This window comes from Triturus cristatus, chromosome 5_1 (assembly GCF_964204655.1).
Source record: "Triturus cristatus chromosome 5_1, aTriCri1.1, whole genome shotgun sequence".
NCBI classification, from domain to species: Eukaryota; Metazoa; Chordata; class Amphibia; order Caudata; family Salamandridae; genus Triturus; species Triturus cristatus.
The window spans coordinates 314,786,529-314,806,652 of NC_140587.1; the positions used below are offsets into that span (position 1 = coordinate 314,786,529).

General features: G+C 47.3%; 1 protein-coding gene across 1 annotated transcript in view; it reads left to right on the plus strand.

The window, feature by feature from the left end:
• The window catches only part of MRPL13 (mitochondrial ribosomal protein L13), a 166,260-nt gene extending 148,504 nt beyond the window's left edge, over positions 1–17,756 (plus strand). The window contains exons 5-7 of the mRNA XM_085604071.1: positions 3,116–3,202; positions 12,731–12,852; positions 17,465–17,756. Of these exons, the coding sequence (XP_085460197.1) occupies positions 3,116–3,202; positions 12,731–12,852; positions 17,465–17,489 (234 nt within the window). The 3' untranslated portion in view covers positions 17,490–17,756. The remainder of the gene's footprint in view (positions 1–3,115; positions 3,203–12,730; positions 12,853–17,464) is intronic.
• The last annotated feature ends 2,368 nt before the right edge of the window (positions 17,757–20,124 follow it).

Consider the following 20,124-nt stretch of genomic DNA (forward strand, 5'->3'; position numbering starts at 1 on the left):
TTTTGCAGATAGTCCGAAGGGGCTACTCCCTCCCCTTCGAGACTACCCCTCCCTCCATGCCACCTACACTCCATCCCATGTCGGAGGATCACTTGGCCCTTCTCCGCCAGGAAGTTATGGCTCTCTTGGCTAAGGGAGCTATCGAACGAGTCCCTGTGCCAGAAGTAGGTTGTGGTTGCTACTCGCACTACTTCCTGGTACCCAAGAAAGACAAAGGCCTGCGTCCTATCTTAGACCTCAGGGACGTCGACCGCTTCCTCCGGAAGGAGAAGTTCAAAATGTTAACCTTGGCTCAGGTCTTGTCTGCCCTCTACCCTGGAGACTGGATGGTAGCGTTGGACTTGCAGGACGCTTATTTTTACACCCCTGTGTTGCCTGCCCACCGGCGTTACCTGCGGTTCATGGTAGGCCACGAGCATTTTGAGGTTTTCATGCTCCCCTTTAGCCTTACCAGCGACCCCCGGGTGTTCGCAAAAGTGATGGCGGTGGTCGCAGCTTATCTGCGCAGATCAGGGGTTCCAGTCTTCCCCTATCTCGACTACTGGCTGTGGAAGTCAGGCTCGCCCCTGGCTGTCGTCTCATACCTCCAGACTACGGTGGACATCCTGCATTCGCTGGGGTTCACGATCAATGTGCCAAAATTGCTCCTGATTTCCTCTCAGAAGCTCCTTTTCATCAGGGCAGTTCTGGATGCAGCGCAGTTTCGGGCTTATCCTCCTGAGCAGCGAGTCCATGATATTCGGGCTATGATACCGTTGTTTCAGCCTCTCTCCCAGATTTTGGTGAGAATGACCCTGAGGCTGCTGGGCCTCATGGCCTCCTGCATACGGCTGGTAGATCATGTCAGATGGCATATGCGGTCTCTGTGGTGGGACCTGAAGTTCTAGTGGGAGCAGCATCAAGGAAATCTTTCAGATGTCGTCCAGATCTCGGAAGGAACTGCAAGTCAGTTGCAGTGGTGGCTCACGAACTGGGATTAGGTCAACTGCAGATCCCTCTCCCTTCCCCAACCAGAGTTTACAGTGCTGACGGATGCGTCACTCCTGGGATAGGGCGGCCACTTGAGAGCGGCGTAGATCAGTGGCCTCTGGTCTCTGGCGGAGTCCGGGCTCCAAATCAACCTACTGGAGCTACGGGGGATTAGTCTTGCACTGAAGGTATTCCTTCCTCCTGTCTAAGGAAGAGTAGTGCAGGTTTTCATGGATAATACCACCACCATGTGGTACTGCAACAAACAGGGCTGGGTGGGGTCGTGGACCCTATGTCAAGAGGCTCTCCGCCTTTAGACATGGTTGGAACGTCAGGGCATGACCCTGGTGGTTCAACATCTGGCAGGTTCCCTGAACGCCAGGGCGGACGAACTCAGGCGCCGGTGCATGATGGATCACAAATGGCTTCTTCCTCGGATGTGGTGCAAGATCTATTCGCCCCCTGAAGAGAACGCGCATTGTCAGCAGTTCTGCGCGTTGGAGTTTCAAAGGCAGCACTCACTCGGCGGAAATTAGTGGAATTGCGGCCTCCTGTACGCCTTTCTGCCTGTACCACTTCTGCCCATAGTGCTGAAGAAGATCAAGCGAGACCGGGCCCAAGAAACGGTATACGCCTGTAGATGGAACAAATTTGTGGCATGGTGCACAGCAAAGGCTGTGAATCCCATTTTTGGCCCTCTTTTAGAGGTTCTTCTCTTCATTCTATCTTTGGGCCAGCAGGGCTCTGCTTTGGGTACTCTTAAAAGGCTTTCTTTCGGCCATTTAGGCCTTTCTTCGCCTCCCTGATCAGCGTTCTCTTTTCAAGTCCCCTATTGTAAGCCAATTTCTGAAGGGCATTACTCATCTCCTTCCGCCTTCTCCCTTCGTAATGCCCCAGTGGGACTTGAATCCTGTCCTTACTTATCTTATGTGTGCTCCCTTTGAGCCACTACATAATTGTCCTCTACGTCTTCTTACTTTGAAGACTGCTTTCCTGCTTGCCATCACCTTTGCTCGCAGGGTGAGTGAGCTTCAGGCTCTGTCTTCCAAACCTACCTTTCTTGTTGTCCAACCGGTCAAAGTGGCCCTACGTTCTAGGCCCTCTTTTCTGCCCAAAGTGGTTACCTCTTTAAACATAGGTCAGACCATCACACTGTCCTCCTTCTTCCCGCCCCCGCAACCCTCCAAGGAGGAGGAGAAACTCCAATGTCTCGTCCCAAAACGTGCGCTGTCCTTCTACCTTGACCGCACTAAAGACTTCTTGGTGGACGATCAACTCTTTGTGGGCCATGTGGGCGCTAAGAAAGGTCAGGCCGTGCACAAACGCACCATCACTCGATGGGTTGTCATATGCATCAAGATCTGCTATTCTTTGGCAAAAAAGGAACCTCCGGTAGGACTGCACGCCCACTCTACCAGGGTGACGGCAGCCACTACTGCATTGGGATGTGGAGTTCCGCTGGTTGACCTCTGCCAGCCAGCCACGTGGGCATCCTTGTACACGTTCACGAAACATTACTGCCTGGACAGCCAAGTCCAGAGAGACAACTTTTTCGGCCGTTCTGTTCTCTAGGACTTCCTGGTGTGAACTTAGTTTGCAGACCCACCACCAGGGTTGGTATTGCTGGGGTATCTATTCTAAGATGAGGAATCTATAACTAAAGTCTGTTTCAGATGAACAAGTTACCTATCTTGCATGGCTCTGCCCTTCTGAGGTGGAAAGTCTCGTCACAAATGACGTCAGCGTGCAGGGGCGGCGTCTAAGTAGACACTGCGACCTCATCCCGCGACCACGACGCTGACGATGAACGCCGAGTCGACTGACGCCACCTAATGACACACAGGGGTACTGCTACGAAAAAAATCTCCAGAACCAGTTTGACGCGAGGGGGTAATTCTAAGGTAAGTAATCTATAACTACATGTGTCTCTTACAGATACCTTGTTACCTAAGGTGAGTAACTTGTTCTTCAGGCAGCAATGACCCTCCTCATAGGCTGTTGTAATACCTACCTCATGAGAAGCACAGATGTAAACGTCAGAGATGACGTTTTCCATTCTTAGTGAAGGTTCAGTGTGCCCATTCTGGTTTCCTGGTAATTTGTGTTCCCTCTTTCACACGCGGTATATTTCTTTTTCCTTTTATAGATCGTAAAGTTGGCAATCTACGGCATGCTCCCGAAGACACTCCTTCGAAGGACCATGATGCAAAGGCTGCACCTCTTCCCCGATGACGTAGGCACCTAAATAAATCATTCTGAAGAGTGTTAAGCGATCATGTTTCATATAACTAGCGTGTCATTTTTGTCCCCAGTGTGTTCTGGTGTCAAGCAGTGCTAAGATGTGTGGTGGGGATGTGACTCTTCTTGTCATTCGGCAAATACAACCAACTGAACCTCCTCCCTCCCCTCCCAACCAACATAGAAGTATGTTCACATTAGTGACATGGGTAGTGACGTGCAGGGCAGTGGACTGAAAAAGTGAGGGGTCTTTCTAAGGGGCGTGGCCAATGTAATTGAGGGCGTGGCTTAAAAAGTCTACGCTAAAAATCTGCACCTAGCATAGTGTCCCACCCGACTGGTATTTTGCTGCTTTTGTCTTTGCATCCAGATATATAATATATCAAAGGCAGTGAAGAGTGGTACTGCTCTAGAGTTAATATTTGTTCGAGGCATATGAGCTGCAGATTACACACTTTTGCATAGATCGCCATCTGGTGTTGGGCCCGGATGTTTGCAGTTTGTTTTTCCTCTTAGAAAGTCTTTGGAAGTCACAAGGTCGGTGACTCCTCCTTTGGTTCGTATTGCGCATGGGCTTCGGCTCCATCCTCAGATTGTTTTTTTCCGCCATCGGTCTCGGATGTAATACTTCGCGCTCCGGTTCCGAACTTTTCCAGTTCAACGATCGACGCAAAATCCTCGCTCATCGGTATTCTTCAGATCCAGATCTTAATCACCTTCTCTTCGACACTTCTTCGATTCCAGGCGTCGACGGCGGCCTTCGGGCCTATCCCGGCTCCGGTCTCGGCTGATGGAAAGAACTCCCTTCAAGAAGTGCCCTCAGTGTGGGTCCAGATTCCCCCACACCGATCTTCATGAGGTGTGCAACCTCTGCCTCTCCCCTGAACACGAGGCTCGAGACTGTCACGCCTGCAAGTCTTTTAGATCGAAAAAGACTATTCGAGATCGAAGGGCCAGACGCAACATGGTGCACTCCTCGACCTCCGCTCCAGTCGACATCTTCGGGGACGACGTCGAAGCTCCGGGACAGCAGCACACCGAAGAAGAAGAAGACCTCGTCAGTGCTTCCGAAGCCGTCGACTCAGATGTGGAGGACATCAACCCGGCGCAGAGGGTTGTGAGTACTATACCCCCTCCCACACCCGCGCCGACACCCAAAAAGGCTTCGGTCACGCCTTCGCCTCCGGGCCTAGGCAAAACCAAAGACACTGCTTCCAACACCCCACCTTCGAGCCCGGTGAAGAAGCCTAATAAGCCTTCCGGCGGCTCTGGCTCGACACAGCCTGCCAGCGGTGCCGACAAACACCCTTCGGCACCGAAGAAGAGATCGGCCTCTACCTCGACACCGAGCTCCGCACCAAAGCCCTCGGTGTCGAAACCCGGCCTCTCGGTGCCGACCAAACATCATAAGGCCCTCGGCACCGACACTCCTGTGCCGAAGCCTGTCTCGGCACCGAACAAAAACTCGGAGGTTCCAAAAAAGCACGGCACAGACAAGCCTAAAATGCCATCGGCCCCGAAAACGTCTGCGCCGACCGAACAACCAGTGTCGCAAGAACTATTCACACCGGATCCTTTGCAAAAGACACTTACCAAGGATCCAAAAACTGGACATTTGGCACTGTCTTCTAAAAAGAGACATTTGGACAAACCAGCTCCACCTCCAAAGAGGAAGGACTGTGCTACCTCCCCTTTCAGAGTGCCTTCCCCACCTCCTCCACCCTCTCCACCTCCGCCCCCTCCACCTTCTCCACCCCTGCCTCATCACTCTCCGACCCCGTCTCCAGACCATGATGATCAGGGGGACCCATACTACGACCCAGCAGATGTGCCACAAGACCCCACCCCTACAGGATCCCCAGACCCATGGGATGATTATAATAATCCAGACATTCCAGATGTCCCACAAAATGACCTTTATCCATCCAGGCCATCCCCACCAGAAGACTCATTAGGTTTTCACCACTTACTTCAGAGGGCGGCACATTATCACGGGGTAGAGCTACATACTGACCCAGTAGAGGAAGATTTCCTCCTAGACACCTTTGATACTGCACATAGGTCTACTGAGATACTACCTATGCTCAAAGGGGTAATAAAACAGGCACCAGAGGTTTTTAAAGACCCAGTCAGGGCTAGGTTCCTAAACCCACGCATAGAGAAAAAGTATAAAGCTGCTCCCACAGATCCTGCCTACAGGACCAGCGCCACTGGATTCCCTAGTGGTATCAACTGCAAGGAAGAAATCAAATTCCCAGGCATCAGGCGAAGCACCACCGCCTGAAAAAGAGTCAAAGCTCCTGGACGCGTGAGGAAAACGCACTGCGTCACAGGCAGCCAATATATGGCGTATCGCTAACACTCAAGCGCTATTGGCCAGATACGACAGAGCGCATTATGATGAACTAGAAACCATCATGCACCATCTCCCAGAAAAATACAAAAATAGGGTCAATGAATTGATTCAAGAGGGTAAGACCATAACTAATACCTCTATACGCTATGCCTTAGACGCAGCAGACACAGCCTCCAGGGCCATTAACACTAGTGTCCTCCTCCGTCGCCACGCTTGGCTGAGAGTTTCAGGCTTTAAACCGGAGGTACAAGCCTCCATATTAAACCATCCATTTGACCAAGAACATTTATTCGGTCCAAAGGTAGATGAGGCCCTCGAAAAGATGAAGAAAGACACAGATACGGCGAAATCTATGGGAGCCCTACAGTCACACTCTCCTAGGCGCTCCTTTCGCCGCTCTTCCTTTCGGGGCACGGGCAGAGGCTACTCCTCAGATAGCGCGTCCACGTCCTACAAATCCCCTCCTCAGTCCACCTTCACAAGGGGTTATCAAAGAGGCGGCTATAGAGGCAATAACAATAAAGGCAGAGACAAAACAAATACCGCCTGCTCTGCCACACCGCCTACCCAATGACTTCCCCCTGCTCCCTCCAGACCATCCCACTCCGGTCGGGGGCAGACTTAAAAATGTCCTTCACGTCTGGGAGACCATCACCTCAGACAGATGGGTGACACAAATTATTCGTTCAGGGTACTACCTAGAATTGACATCTACCCCCCAAACATTCCACCCAGGCAACGCCCAATGTCACAAGAACATGCCACGTTACTAAAACAGGAGGTAATCTCCCTCCTACAAAAACATGCCATAGAACAAGTCCCCGCCAATCAGCATAATTTAGGGGTCTACACCCTGTACTTTCTGATACCAAAAAGAGACGAGACTCTACGACCTATTTTAGATCTCAGGCCTCTAAACACTTGCATACATTCGGACCATTTTCACATGGTAACCCCTCAACAGGTTCTTCCGCTCCTCTCCCAGAACGACTTTCTCACCACACTGGACTTGAAAGACGCATACTTTCACATTCCGGTACACCATACTCACAGAAAGTACCTCAGATTTGTAGTGGACGGGCAACACTACCAGTTCAAGGTGCTCCCGTTCGGGGTCACAACAGCACCAAGGGTATTCACCAAGTGCCTAGCAGTACTGGCGGCACACCTCAGAAGACAGCACATTCACGTCTTCCCATATTTAGACGACTGGCTAATAAAAGCCACGTCCTACAACCAATGTGTACATCACACCGCCACTACAATCCAACTACTTCACCAGCTAGGTTTCACGGTGAACCACCGAGTCCCAGCTGATACCATCCCACACAAAGCAATACCTCGGTGCCACCATACACACCTCAAAAGCCATAGCCTATCCCAATCCTGCCAGGATTGCAAGCATTCAGGCTTTGCGTCAACAATTCATACCTCAACACTCTCTCCCAGCAAGAGTGTTTATGCAACTAATAGGGATGATGGCCTCTTGCATTTTCATAGTACCTCATGCAAGACTCCAGATGCGTCCACTCCAGGAGTGCTTAGCACGCCAGTGGAACCAGGCCCAGGGACAACTGACAGATCTGGTGTTGGTAGACGGTCGCACCCATCGCTCTCTGCAGTGGTGGAACACCACAAATCTTTCCAGAGGTCGACCGTTCCTGGACCCGGTTCCACAAATAATCCTAACAGACGCATCGCTCTCCGGTTGGGGAGCTCATCTGTTACACCTCACAGTGCAGGGCACATGGACGCCGCAACAAAAGTTACTCCACATCAACCATCTGGAGTTACTGGCAATCTTTCTAGCCCTAAAATCCTTTCAGACGCAGATTTCAGGCAAGGCAGTCCTCATTCGCACAGACAACATGACTGCCATGTACTACATTCAAAAACAGGGGGGCACACACTCTCCACAGCTCTCTCAACTAGCACAGAACATATGGAGATGGGCAATTCCACACGAAATCTTTCTCCTAGCCCAACATGTCCGAAGAGTCCAAAACACCATGGCAGATCTGCTCAGCAGACAAACACAGCAGATCCACGAATGGGAACTTCACCCACAGGTTCTTCACCCGTTCTTTCAGATGTGGGGTTATCCTCAGATAGACCTCTTCGCCACCCATGAAAACAAAAAATACCCAAGCTTCGCCGCCAGATACCCACACCCATTGTCCAAAGGCAATGCGATATGGATGAACTGGTCAGGCAAATTTGCGTACGCCTTTCCACCTCTCCCACTAATTCCGTTAGTGGTGCGAAAGCTACAACAGCACTCCCTCACTCTCATCCTAGTAGCTCCAACATGGGCCAGACAACCGTGGTACACCACGCTGCTGGAACTCTCGGTAATGCCACACCAAAAGTTACACCTCTCACCATGCCTCCTAACCCAGAACCATGGAGAGATCAGGCACCCGGACCCAGCTCAGCTCAACCTTGCGATCTGGCTCCTGAGATCCTAGAATTCGGATACCTTAACCTTCCCCCTGACTGCATGAACATTATCAGAGAAGCTAGACGCCCTACTACTAGGGCCTGCTACGCTACAAAGTGGAAAAGATTTGTTGTTTACTGCCATAACAACACAATCAACCCTCTAGATGTATCTATACAGCACATCATATGCTACTTGCTCCATCTACAAAGGTGTAACCTAGCATATACATCCATTCGGTTACACCTCGCAGCAATTGCTGCTTACCTACAAAACAGACAGCACCTATCACTTTTCAGGGTGCCTGCCATTAAAGCCTTCATGGAAGGCCTCAAACTAGTAATTCCACCCAGAGTACCACCCTCACCTGTGTGGAACTTAAATATAGTTCTCACAAGGCTAATGGGACCGCCTTTCGAACCTTTGCATAAATGTGAACTGCAATTTCTCACATGGATAACAGCTTTTCTGGTGGCCATCACTTCCCTTAGTGGGTCAGTGAGATACAAGCACTCACTATACAGGAACCTTTCCTCCAAATGCACCAGAACAAGGTTGTCCTCCGTACCAACCCAAAATTCCTATCCAAAGTCATTTCCCCCTTCCATCTAAACCAATCGGTAGAATTACCGGGTTTTTTCTCGCAACCTCAAACTGTTGCAGAAAGGGCTCTACACACACTAGATGTTAAAAGGGCCTTACTTTACTATATCCAGAGAACACAACCTTTCAGAAAGACCAAACAACTATTTGTCTCTTTCTCTCCACCACATAAAGGCAACCCCATCTCTAAATCAGGGATAGCTAGGTGGATTGTAAAATGCATACAGATTTGCTACCGCAAAGCAAAACGAACGCTATCTATTCCCCCTAAAGCCCACTCTACACGAAAGATAGGGCTTCTATGGCTTTTCTAGGGAACATCCCATTAGATGATATCTGCAAAGCAGCAACATGGTCAACACCGCACACTTTCACAAAACATTACTGTGTAGATGTGCAAACCAAGCAACAAGCTAGTGTGGGCCAGGCTGTACTAAAAACACTATTCCAAACCACTGCAACGGATACCGGTGGTCGCCGCTAGGGTTGGGTACTGCTATATAGTCTATGCAAAAGTGTGTAATCTGCAGCTCATATGCCTCGAACGGAATATGCTACTTTCCAGTATGCATCTGTTCATGGCATGTAGAGCTGCAGATCTACACACGCCCACCCGCCTCCCCGGCTACCTGTATCCGTTCCAGTCTATCTTATTTAGATACAACACACATGGGTTTCTTTACTATTATTACTACGCTCCATCTTTCCCTGCTGGCGAAAAAAAGTCTGAGGATGGAGCCGAAGCCCATGCGCAATACGAACCAAAGGAGGAGTCACCGACCTCGTGACTTCCAAAGAGTTTCTAAGAGGAAAAACAAACTGCAAACATCCGGGCCCAACACCAGATGGCGATCTATGCAAAAGTGTGTAGATCTGCAGCTCTACATGCCAAGAACAGATGCATACTGGTAAGTAGCATATTCCTTTTTTTCACCCTGAGGGTGACGGCAAAAATGAAGACCCGTCCCAGCACCGGCAGAACTTGGCCCACTTAAAGCCCTGGTGACATGCCAGAAGAAGTAGGCTGACCGGATTGTGACAGCTGGACAACAGGGCATTCTACAAACAGAGAAGTAATACTACAGATTGCATCCACCAGGGGTACGGTATGATGTAACTGGCAGTGCTCACCAGCATAGAAAACAGACTGTGAAGCACTATGAGGAAATCAGTGCACTTTCTGCACACAGTATCATCTGTGTTAAGTAAACTACGTCACACTGGTGGCTGCTGCTGCCTAATTCTGCACTAAAGCACACAAAGCCTTGCCTCCCTCTGTGCTCAGCTGTCCTTCTCTAATGTCCGGGACGTGTACTAGAATAAATGAACATTGTTGAGACAAATGGTGAAAAACTGGGACAATCCTGGCGAATATGGGAAGCATGGTCACCCTAAGAAGCAGTCCCTCTGCTACATGTTCCTGCGCCACACTTCTCCCTGAATGAAACACTTATAAACGCTTTGGCACTACACAACCCGCTAAACAGCAGTAATGACATCCTAGCAAAATGCCAGCCTCTGTTCTGCATGGTTAACAGGTGTCTGAAGAGTCCCCTAGCGCTGGCCATAAAGAGGCCTACACGGCACTGTGAACGATGATGAACACTAAATACACTGGAACTGTGAACAAATAAGTAACTTACCTACAGGAACACTGTCACCCCGGGAAAGATCGTGCAAGAAGTGGAACAGCAATGTGATACCAAGACATATCCAAATCTTGGCTTCAGAACATAACCCTGCATCTTAAGACAGCTCAGACTCCCACTTATAACAAATCTGCCATTATCCATAGCCAACAACCTGCAGCATCAGAGCCCGTGTCACCAAGGTGACTAGAACCGGAATAGGACTTCTGCACACAAAAAACTGCATACCTGAGCTTATATCAGAGCTGTGAGGGGCCCAAAAAAAGTGCAACTATGAAGGTACATCCCACAGTGGAGGGCAAGCGAAAGCTGCCTACAGTGCATTGCGAGACCCAGACTCCCATAAAATGAATGGCATCACTGCACAGTATATGAACTGCTTTTACAGCTTGAATTGCATTAAAGAGGTGCATAAAGTATCAAGCAGCCCGCTTTCTCCACCCTGCCCTCATACTGCTGTCTCTACTACCATGCAGCTTTAGCACTATGGTCTTGAGAGAGCACCACCGTGCCAGCCCACCCTGTGCTTGCATTGGGCCAGTGCTGCAGCATCCTCTGCAAATTATCAACCGACAAACACTCCACATATGAAAACACCCTGCAGCCCCAAAGCAGATTCTATTAAAAAACAAAGGTCCTCTGCTGGAATTCTCCCCTCCAGCCTCCAAAGGGTCGAGACCCAGTTGATAGTGTTGTGTTAGAAAACCTGCAGCTGTGCTACCGTGTTATGTCTAGAAACATTAGGAGATGTTGCTGTCCAGGCACACAAGAAACAATACATTATGTTGTTCGACCTTGTATGAAATGTTGAGACTAATTCCCTGGAAAAGTCAATGAATAACAAATAAAATGCATAGCTCGCTGAAATAATATCATGTCACAAAAACAAATGTATTGTGTGTCTGCACAAAGCGTAGGCAGTCTAAAGCTGCTAACACGTGTAACAATGGGAGACCCAAAGTAGACCCAGAAGGGGGAATACTACAGTATCTGGGATCAAAGGAAGAGGTCTACAAAATGACCAAAAGACGATGGGCCTTTCAGAACCTAAAATGCGATGCCCATTATTGATGGTGCCCCCGTGTACTAATGGGGCACCAAGAGAGGCAATAGCTGAAATGTGGACCCCCACCCACGGTGGAATCGCTCAATAGCCTCACTTCCTCTCTACAAGATGAGCTTGGCTCCCTGATTCGTTATTTTCACCATTTAAGGGGGGATTCCTGTACATCTTCGTCTCATGGTAGCGAGAGGAGACGATCTGCAGAACTTCAGTTCACCGATTCTAATTACCCCAGCACAACCTTGCCACTTTTAGTTACCAGATCACCTGCATTTCAGAACATGTTGTTTGAACTTTACCATTAAGAATGTATTCTGTCACAGTAAGGATGTACAGTTCTCTGCCCCGATCTGCCATTACCAAACCAGGAGCCCTTGTGCCTGGGATAATAGACTTCGCCTGCATGTGCCCTCTTGAAAGTCCGCATCCGTGTTGGATGATAAACGTAAGCATGTGTTGCTCTAGATATTTGTAAAGCCTCCTCATCCTTTGTTTGTATACTGATTAAACAAAGGAATGGCTTCATGGAATTTGATATTACTCTTGACCCTATGTAGTTCTGGATGTCCTAATGTACCCACTCCCTTGACCTGCTATGTGTTCTGTTTCTCAATTGTTAAGGAGACCAAAGGTGACATCTAAGGTAACAGTTGTGTAAAATAGGCTGTCCGCGACTGGAGCCTACAAGAACGCTCTAGGAAAGCCTTTATCCTCATCTAAAAGGATGACGAGAGATCAGTTGGACAGAGTAGTGTACCATTTCCATTCTGTAGGAACATTTTCAATAACCTGAGAACAGAATCTGTTTTTAGACAATAAGTTAATAAATCACATCGGCTCAGAAGTACCTGTGAATTTAAACTTCGTGGCTGTGAGATTGCTTTAGTGTGCTTCCCCCTCATTCAGGAGCTTCTCTAGGATTCTGATTCGGACAAGATTACTCCAAGTGTTTTTTAGGATCTTGATTTAGACAACATTTCTACGTGGATATAATGGTCCAGTTAGCGAAAGGTTAAGGGCACGTTACTTTTCTGAACACTTGCTATATACGGTCAGAAGGCTTGTTCAAAGTTCCTCCAGTGTCTCGTGCTCCCTAGCTCAGCTCTTATCCTGGTGTTTTTACATCAATTTTGTGACTTAATAATAATCAGAGGTGAATCATGTAATATCTGCACAGGTGAAAAGGGAAGGTACTGCACATGCATATTTTGGATATGCATAATTCCCACCTCATGCTTTATTCAAATATAATTATACAGCATTCAGGGTATTTTCGATAATCTGGAGGATTCCCAATGTGTGTGTTGTAGAGGCCTGCGGCTTAGAGTACTATACTTATTACAGGAAGGAACGCTTCCTTTGTTGATGTTTGATGTAAAAGTTGCCCAATGCCTTTGTTTGTTTCTCATCAGGTTATCCCTGAAGATATTCTCAAGAATCTGCTGGAAGAGCTCCCACAGCCACGCAAAGTACCCAAGAGGCTTGATGAATATACCCAGGAGGAAATAAATGCCTTTCCCAGAGTCTGGAATCCGTAAGTATCTGCGGCAATCATTCAAGATTAACCCCTTGAGTGATGATGGGTTTAACACCCCTAATATTTATGATTGCATGGAGACCTAGTTTGGTAAGTTTGTTTGAGATGAATGGAATACTCCGAACCTACTAAAGAACAAGGTTTCATATTTCATTTTCATAGTTTAATCAACATTCGCGTTAGCCAATGTCCTAAATAAAAAGCTATTTTTTATACATTGGAACATACTCCAACATGCCCTCCAACTCTTTATTATTTGCTGTAGGGTTTTGATGCAAGCGAGAGTTCCCCGGTCCTTCCTTTCCCTCCTGGTCAGTAATTCTCACTCTGTGTACGATTTCCCCAAGATAACAAGCTGCTGACTAGAACCCGGGCCACTCTCTTTATAATCTGCTTCACGTTTGCCACAACTTTTGTTATTCTGTGGTTTCAGTACCATGTTCCCATACTATTATCAATGTTTGGGTAGCTAGAGTCAAGATTCCAGCTGATCACTCCTCCCTGAGGACACATGGGAGTAGATCCTCCTTTGATCTAGCTGCATTGGCTAATTGCAAGGATTAGCTGACCTATTAAGTGGTTTAATACTCTTCCAGTGCCACTTGGTGGAGTGGACATGATGAGTCGATGGTGCCGCCTCATGATCCAAGGCCAGGGGTGTTTGCCCCTTAGCATCCTGGGGCTCTGGCAAGTTATATGCCTTGGGGCTTTGCCCTCTGGCGTCCTGTGGCCCTCGATGGTTTTATGGATGGTGATTCATAGCATAGATCTCTTTAGAATGATGCCTCGAGACATGTCACTGATGAGACTCATGATACAATCATGCTGACTGCGTACCTGGGAGATAGGCCCATACTGCTCCACTGAGCACTACGCCAACCCCGCCCCTAATGCTGACATCTGTTGGACTCAGTTGAAACTTCTTGGTCCATGGGTTCTTGGGTTCCGTGCCTGAATTCCTGTGGGTACTCCTTAGGAGAGGTCGGTCTCTATGGAGAGGCAAGTGAGGCACTCAGTTCCAGTGGTCGCGTCATAGATTACCGAGAAGGACGAAATTCCTTTGTCTCTCTCACGTTTTTGAAACCTCACCAACCAATCAATGATGGCTGTTCTGTTGCCTCTCAGTACCACCCCACTATTTATCTTCATATCACCTCAGTGGATCCATAACTGAGAACCCAAATTGTAACCTGAGACCACTGAGTATAATTCTTTTTTTAATTTTAATTTAATACATTTAATTTTTGAAACTCGTCTGTTCAGCACATTGCCATAAGGAGAAACGCAGTAACACAAGAATCACAGTAACACAAGAATCACACAAGTGTTAGTTATCGTCCTCTGAAGCACCTTGTGGTAATGCAGCTGTTTTAAGTAGTTTGCGTTGCAGTAATTACCTGGGAAATAAAGGGGTGCCCTTGTAGTTCGTTAAATACCAGCAGTTCTTTGAAAGGAGACCTTTTTAGTGACGGGCTCTTCAGCCCTGCAGTTGTGCACCTCTGTTCTGCCTCTAATCGCCTGTGTTTTATGGCATATGCCCTCATGCTTGTCGCTGCTGTGCTGGGAAAGCATCTGTTTGTAAGAGGCCGCCCTCTGTCGTACGTGTGAAACCCGCACTCTGCAGCTCTCCAGGCCCTGAACATGGGCCTCAGACTGCGAAGACCATCATTTGGAAAGATAATAAAACGCCTAATGAGTCCCTGCATGCCAAGTGTAAGCTTCAAGGGCAGGGAGGAGGCGGAAATTACAGACCGCAGCTCACCGGTTCACTCTTTTTCCTTTCATTGGACTCCAACATTAAAACACTCCTTATTGTTGTAAAACATTATAAAACCAGCATTTTGAGGGCGGCAAGGAAGGCAGGCAGAAACAAGGAGGTAGCTTAAGCAGTCTTGTCTGTGGCTGTTTCTATAGCACACTCGCTTTTGGTTGGGTGACGTTTTACAAATGTTCGTGCAATAAACCACACTTCAAGCCATATAGAGCGTAAAAGGACATTTATTAGGACATGGTTGCAACATACTAAAATAAACTTGATTGATCTTAATAACAATTCAAATCAACATCTTATCATAAACCGGTACTATCTCACTCTCCCCGCGCCATTCGCAACTCACCATCTCCTTTGTTTCCCTCCTCCCCATTTCACACTCTGACCTTATTCCACATACCCAATCTCTCCTTCACCCGTCCTCCTATCATCCTCCCTTGAAGTTCCTTCCGTTGCTCACTGCATCCCACGCCCCGCCATCAGTAACCTGTGCACCCTTCCCCACCCCCCGAGGGGTGGATCTGCCCGTCTGTGACTCACCACCCCTCCAAAGTACTGCCTAGCCTGCAACCTGTCCTAAACTGGCAACTCTGTAACCGTCCTTACCCTACTCCAACTCCTGCAACCTGTAGGGTGGATGGGCGGACTAACATTTCCCTCTGAAGACACAGCCCCTCCCAGTGGTGTTCGGTGTCAGGAAGAGGCCGGATCCTCCTCTCCTGACACCTATATAGCATACCTAAAACCCTCCCCTTAACCTAACTAGCCCTATCCCTGCCTTGTCCTCCCAGTCCCTGCACGATGCACCCCGGGGGAAGACTGGTCTGCGACCCTCACTACCCCCAGGTGCCAACATTCTCTGGCGTTTTGTCTGTTGTGCACCTGCAGCTGATTCCAGTCCAGAACAAACCCGGCCTCACCGCCTGTCACTCGGCAGCCATTTTCTTCTGTGACATGGAAACTCAGTGGTGTTTTTTTTATGTGTGGAGTGTGCGATTGTGGGAAGTCAGACCTGGGGAACGTCCTGCCTGGTATCTATATAGGAAAAAAAAAAAATAATGTTCATGTATAATAGACATAGTTGAAGTTTGGATGAAGTGCGTCGCTTTGGTATCTCATGATGTGTGGGCTGCAAACACAACTTCTAGAGCCACATTTGGAATCGGCTTTATTGTCATCTTGGCTAATACCATTGTTCATTTTAAGAACATATTGCATGGGGAGACCTGCAGGTCCATCCACGACCAGTGGGCATTAAGGTAGGTAGCATCACATTTACCGATTCATAAATACCGAATTTTACCGATTCGGTATTTATGAATCGGTAAATGTGATGTAGGTAATGATTCGGTAAATTTTACCGAATCGGAAAAATTCGGTAAATATGAATCGGTATTTACCGATTCGGTAATGGGGCATACCTTCCCATTGATTCCTATGGGCCTGGAGGCCCATAGGAATCAATGGGAAGCCAGTCACCATTACCGATTCGGTAAATACCGATTCGGTAATGGGGGGAGCATATACAAGGGTGGCAGGGTGTCACATTGACACCCTGTTGCACCCCTGATTCTTGCATGTGTGTACATGTGGCGCACATACATGCCCTAAGGGCATGTATGTCTGCCACATGGCACTCTTACATCTGCAAAATATTGCGTTTTGCAAGGTATTCGTTATTTATCACCAACCTGTATTTGGTGGTAAATAACGAATTCTTATTAGTAATTTGCACTCTTTAGAGTGCTCCCTACATTCAGGATCCGGTATTTACCAAATCGGTATTTTACCGATTCGGTAATTTACCGAATCCTGAATTATGCCTCCTACATCCCAAATAGCTAAATACCGGTCGGTAACGGGATATTTACCGAATTTCGGCCGTTACCGACCGGTATTTAGCTACCTACATGAGGCCCTAAATGAGTACAAGCGTCCAGTATCTAATAAAACGTATTAATCTGTGGAGGCTACTGATGTCCATTCACTTTGAAAAGATTGGCGCTACCTCACGGGTACAGGCCCTGGTGAAACCACAGGAACTGGGCACCCCGTTCACTGGTTGAGAGCTAAGCTACAGCGATCATTTGCGTGCAGCAGGCCCTTGTTCTCTTGGTCCCGGTGCCACTGCACCTGCTGCACTTTTCATAGCCACACTTCTGGTCACAGCAGCCACACGAAAGCTTCTTGCAACTGCCTGCTGGAAGCAGCTATGCCTTATACTTTGTGGCAGCGGACTGGACATGGAAAGGTTCCCACTGACAGTGTTGTGGTTAATGGCGTCATGCGCCGGACGTGGCATCTGTAACTTTGAGTGTTGCGGTGGATGTTGCAATTAGATTAGCCTGCCTGCCAGGGGCTATCCATCCATCACGTGCATGTACCACCCACACTACCACCCACTGCCAGTCTTTATGTGAATGGCAAACCTGTGTCACCGGAGCCCCCAAGACATATTATTAGCAGAATATTTGTGCACTTAATGTTGAGATTTTAAAGAGTAAACCAGTCCGTAAATTCTGATAATTCAACCATACCTGATTTACAGGCAAGTGACCTTTCCTCACTATCCTTCAGTAACCTCTTTCCAGCATAGGTTATTCCTTTTGCCTTTGCCATATGAGCAATGACCGCTTACTCTGAACCACTTCCGAAAAGCAAATTGGAGAAGTGGTTTGTCTGCTAGTGAGCAAGGCTCGAATATATCTCGGTGCAATGACGATCGAACCGAACGAAAGCTGCTCTGGCTGGCCTCATTGGCCCAGCAAATGTGTTTTACAAACCTATAGTAGTGCGCACTAAAGCTAATTCTTTCGTTGTGTTTTGTGTTTTTTCCAGACCCGAGGATTTTCGAATGGAATAACCCGGAATTCTCGGAGAAAAGAGAAAAAGCCGCATCACATGTATCTTAGTTCATTTTTGTGAAAATGCCACTTTGTTCAAGTTGTATCATACAAATCATCATTCTCCTGGCTCTGAAGAGTATTGTAGAAATGGAGGACTATGAGATCATTTTAACTCTGAAAAAAAGTGTTATATTATTGAGGGCAAATTTACAGTAGCGATACTATCTGTTCTTTTCTAATGCACATTGTACAAACCCATGCAATAAATTAATTATTTCAGAAAATATGTGATTCTGCTTTCAATGAACAAAATATTTAAGGGAAGCTGAAAAAATATGTCTGAAACAAATTTGATGGATTTATTGGATTGAACCAGAACAGTGTCTCTACAGTGAACAGTTGAATCTGAAACCTACAAAAATAGTTTACAGCTGTACAAATACCAGACCAGAGAGCTTGCATAGGTGTTCTGAATATAGAAAAGCGTGTGATTGTCAGATTTTTCCCCTGATCCTTGAAGTTGCAAGAAAAAAATAAGTCTCAAATGTTAACTTGCAGATGTTCCCCACTAGCTAGAACGCTGCCACAGAAAGTTGACTTCCAAAGCGACATTAGCTTTCAGTTTTGCGTGTAAATGAATGGTCTAGTCCTGGCTCATGGAAGGTGGTTTAAAGGGTTGAGTCGAGGTACATTTCAATACAATTCTAAGCATAGCTGTAAAGATGGGTTTGTGTACCCAGAATTGTTAATTTAATAAAATGAAAAACAATATGTTACCAACGACTCATGAATGTAAGTAAATACACAGTAAATGACAAGCAAACAAAAAATGACAAAAATTGAATAGGTAACAAAAATAGACAAATGAACTTAGTTACAGCACTGCACACACTAGTTCCAATATAAGCAATTACTAACTGATCGAGAACACTGAACTATTCATATAAAATAGAGAAGACGGAGGATTGTGAGTGTTTTGCCAAAACAAATGTAACTCTTACAAAACTGCTGCTAATCTGTCGCAAACGCCAGAAAAAATATGAAAACACTTAGTCCAGATAGTGCAACCCTCTAACACATCCTAAAAGAGTAGCATCAAGTAGCTCAGGCCCTCTGTGTGAGTGCTGAGTAGTTCCCAGTTTGGCCAGAAAGGGAAGTATCTATCCAATGGGCATTTACAAAAGGCATGGCAGTACTGCACTCTCGGTTTCCCACCTGGACATTTCAATACCTGAAAACTGGTGAGATTCCCGGGTAAGAAGCTGGCCAGAAAGGAACCATGCAGGAATCTGATGCAGGAAGACCACCTCCAGGAGTAATTCTCCATTTCTAAGGGTCTGCTCAGGGTCTCACTCTGAATACATGCATTCACGCATTCCAATATGAATAATATCCATATTTCTTATTTCCCAGTTTAGGGTTAGGTCCAGTTGATCCATTGAATAATGACATAATTGACATAATTGTCCTAGTAGATCCTGGTCAAAAGCTTCGCAATCGAGGGAAAGGAGGACATCATAATAGTGAAGGGGGAAAATGGCTGTCTCACTCTGAGGTGCAATCAATGTGTGAACCCACATGCAGAATGTTATGCAAGCCCTCTTCGAGGTATCTGAATCCAGCCAGTACTGGACCTCTGAACTGCAATTCAGGGCCAGCAAACCCTACACTAACACCCCATGCGACACCCACCGCCCATGGCTTTTCTGGCACTCGGGGCCTTCTAGGCTAGTGAATGGCTGGTGTTCATACTTCTTCAGCCAGAAGGCCCTGGGATATGAAAAGGGTAGAGAGATTCCTCAAAGGACAGCACTAGCAAATACTTGCCAAGAGTGTGTGTTTCAAGCAGAGTCACCACTAGCACACCAGCACTTGTAAATTGTTGGATTTTGGATATTGAAGGGTAGAAATTTCATCTTGGTGCCTGCATCTCTGGATTAATTCTGCTGGTTCGGATCTTCACTTAGACTAAGTTAGAAGCAGCACAGTAGGCAAGCTGAGCTTCAGCAGGATGTCAGCCTTATTTCTACTCTTCAGGAAATTGGCCACATGATGTTCCACACTTGGGTCAATGGGGTTCATATATACAAGAACATTCAGGGCTTCTGTCCTTTACGATAAGTGACAACAGTACTTCATTGCTTTACGTAATTTGTATTACAGGCAATTAAATTCACCCACTTCTTTCTACAACAATTTATCAATCCACCCAAAAAATGTATATTTTTCTCTTTACTCCACACGTTTCAGGGGTTCAAACAGTCGAGTCCGTAGCAGCGCATGTTAGAGTATGTAAACTAATACATACAGCCTTTTTTATAAACAACCGCAATGGACCGCACTCCGCTAGCTCCTCCTCCGGGTCGCCCCAAGGGAAGCTGGTACATGAAGTTCTTCAGTGGTTCACCCCAGTGGGTGCAAGTAAGTACTTGTTGAACTGATCTCTGATGGAGTTCTTGAGTGGTTCACCCCAGTGGGTGCAAGTAAGTACTTGTTGAACTGATGATCTCTAGACCCGATACATGTCCCGGGTTTTAAAATATCGCCCGAGACATGGCTCGGGTTTCGGGATAGCTTCCCTCCTCAGTAGAGAAAATAGTTAGGGGTGGAAGAGAGGGCCGCCAAGCAACCGTCAAGGGCCTCAGTGCCCGC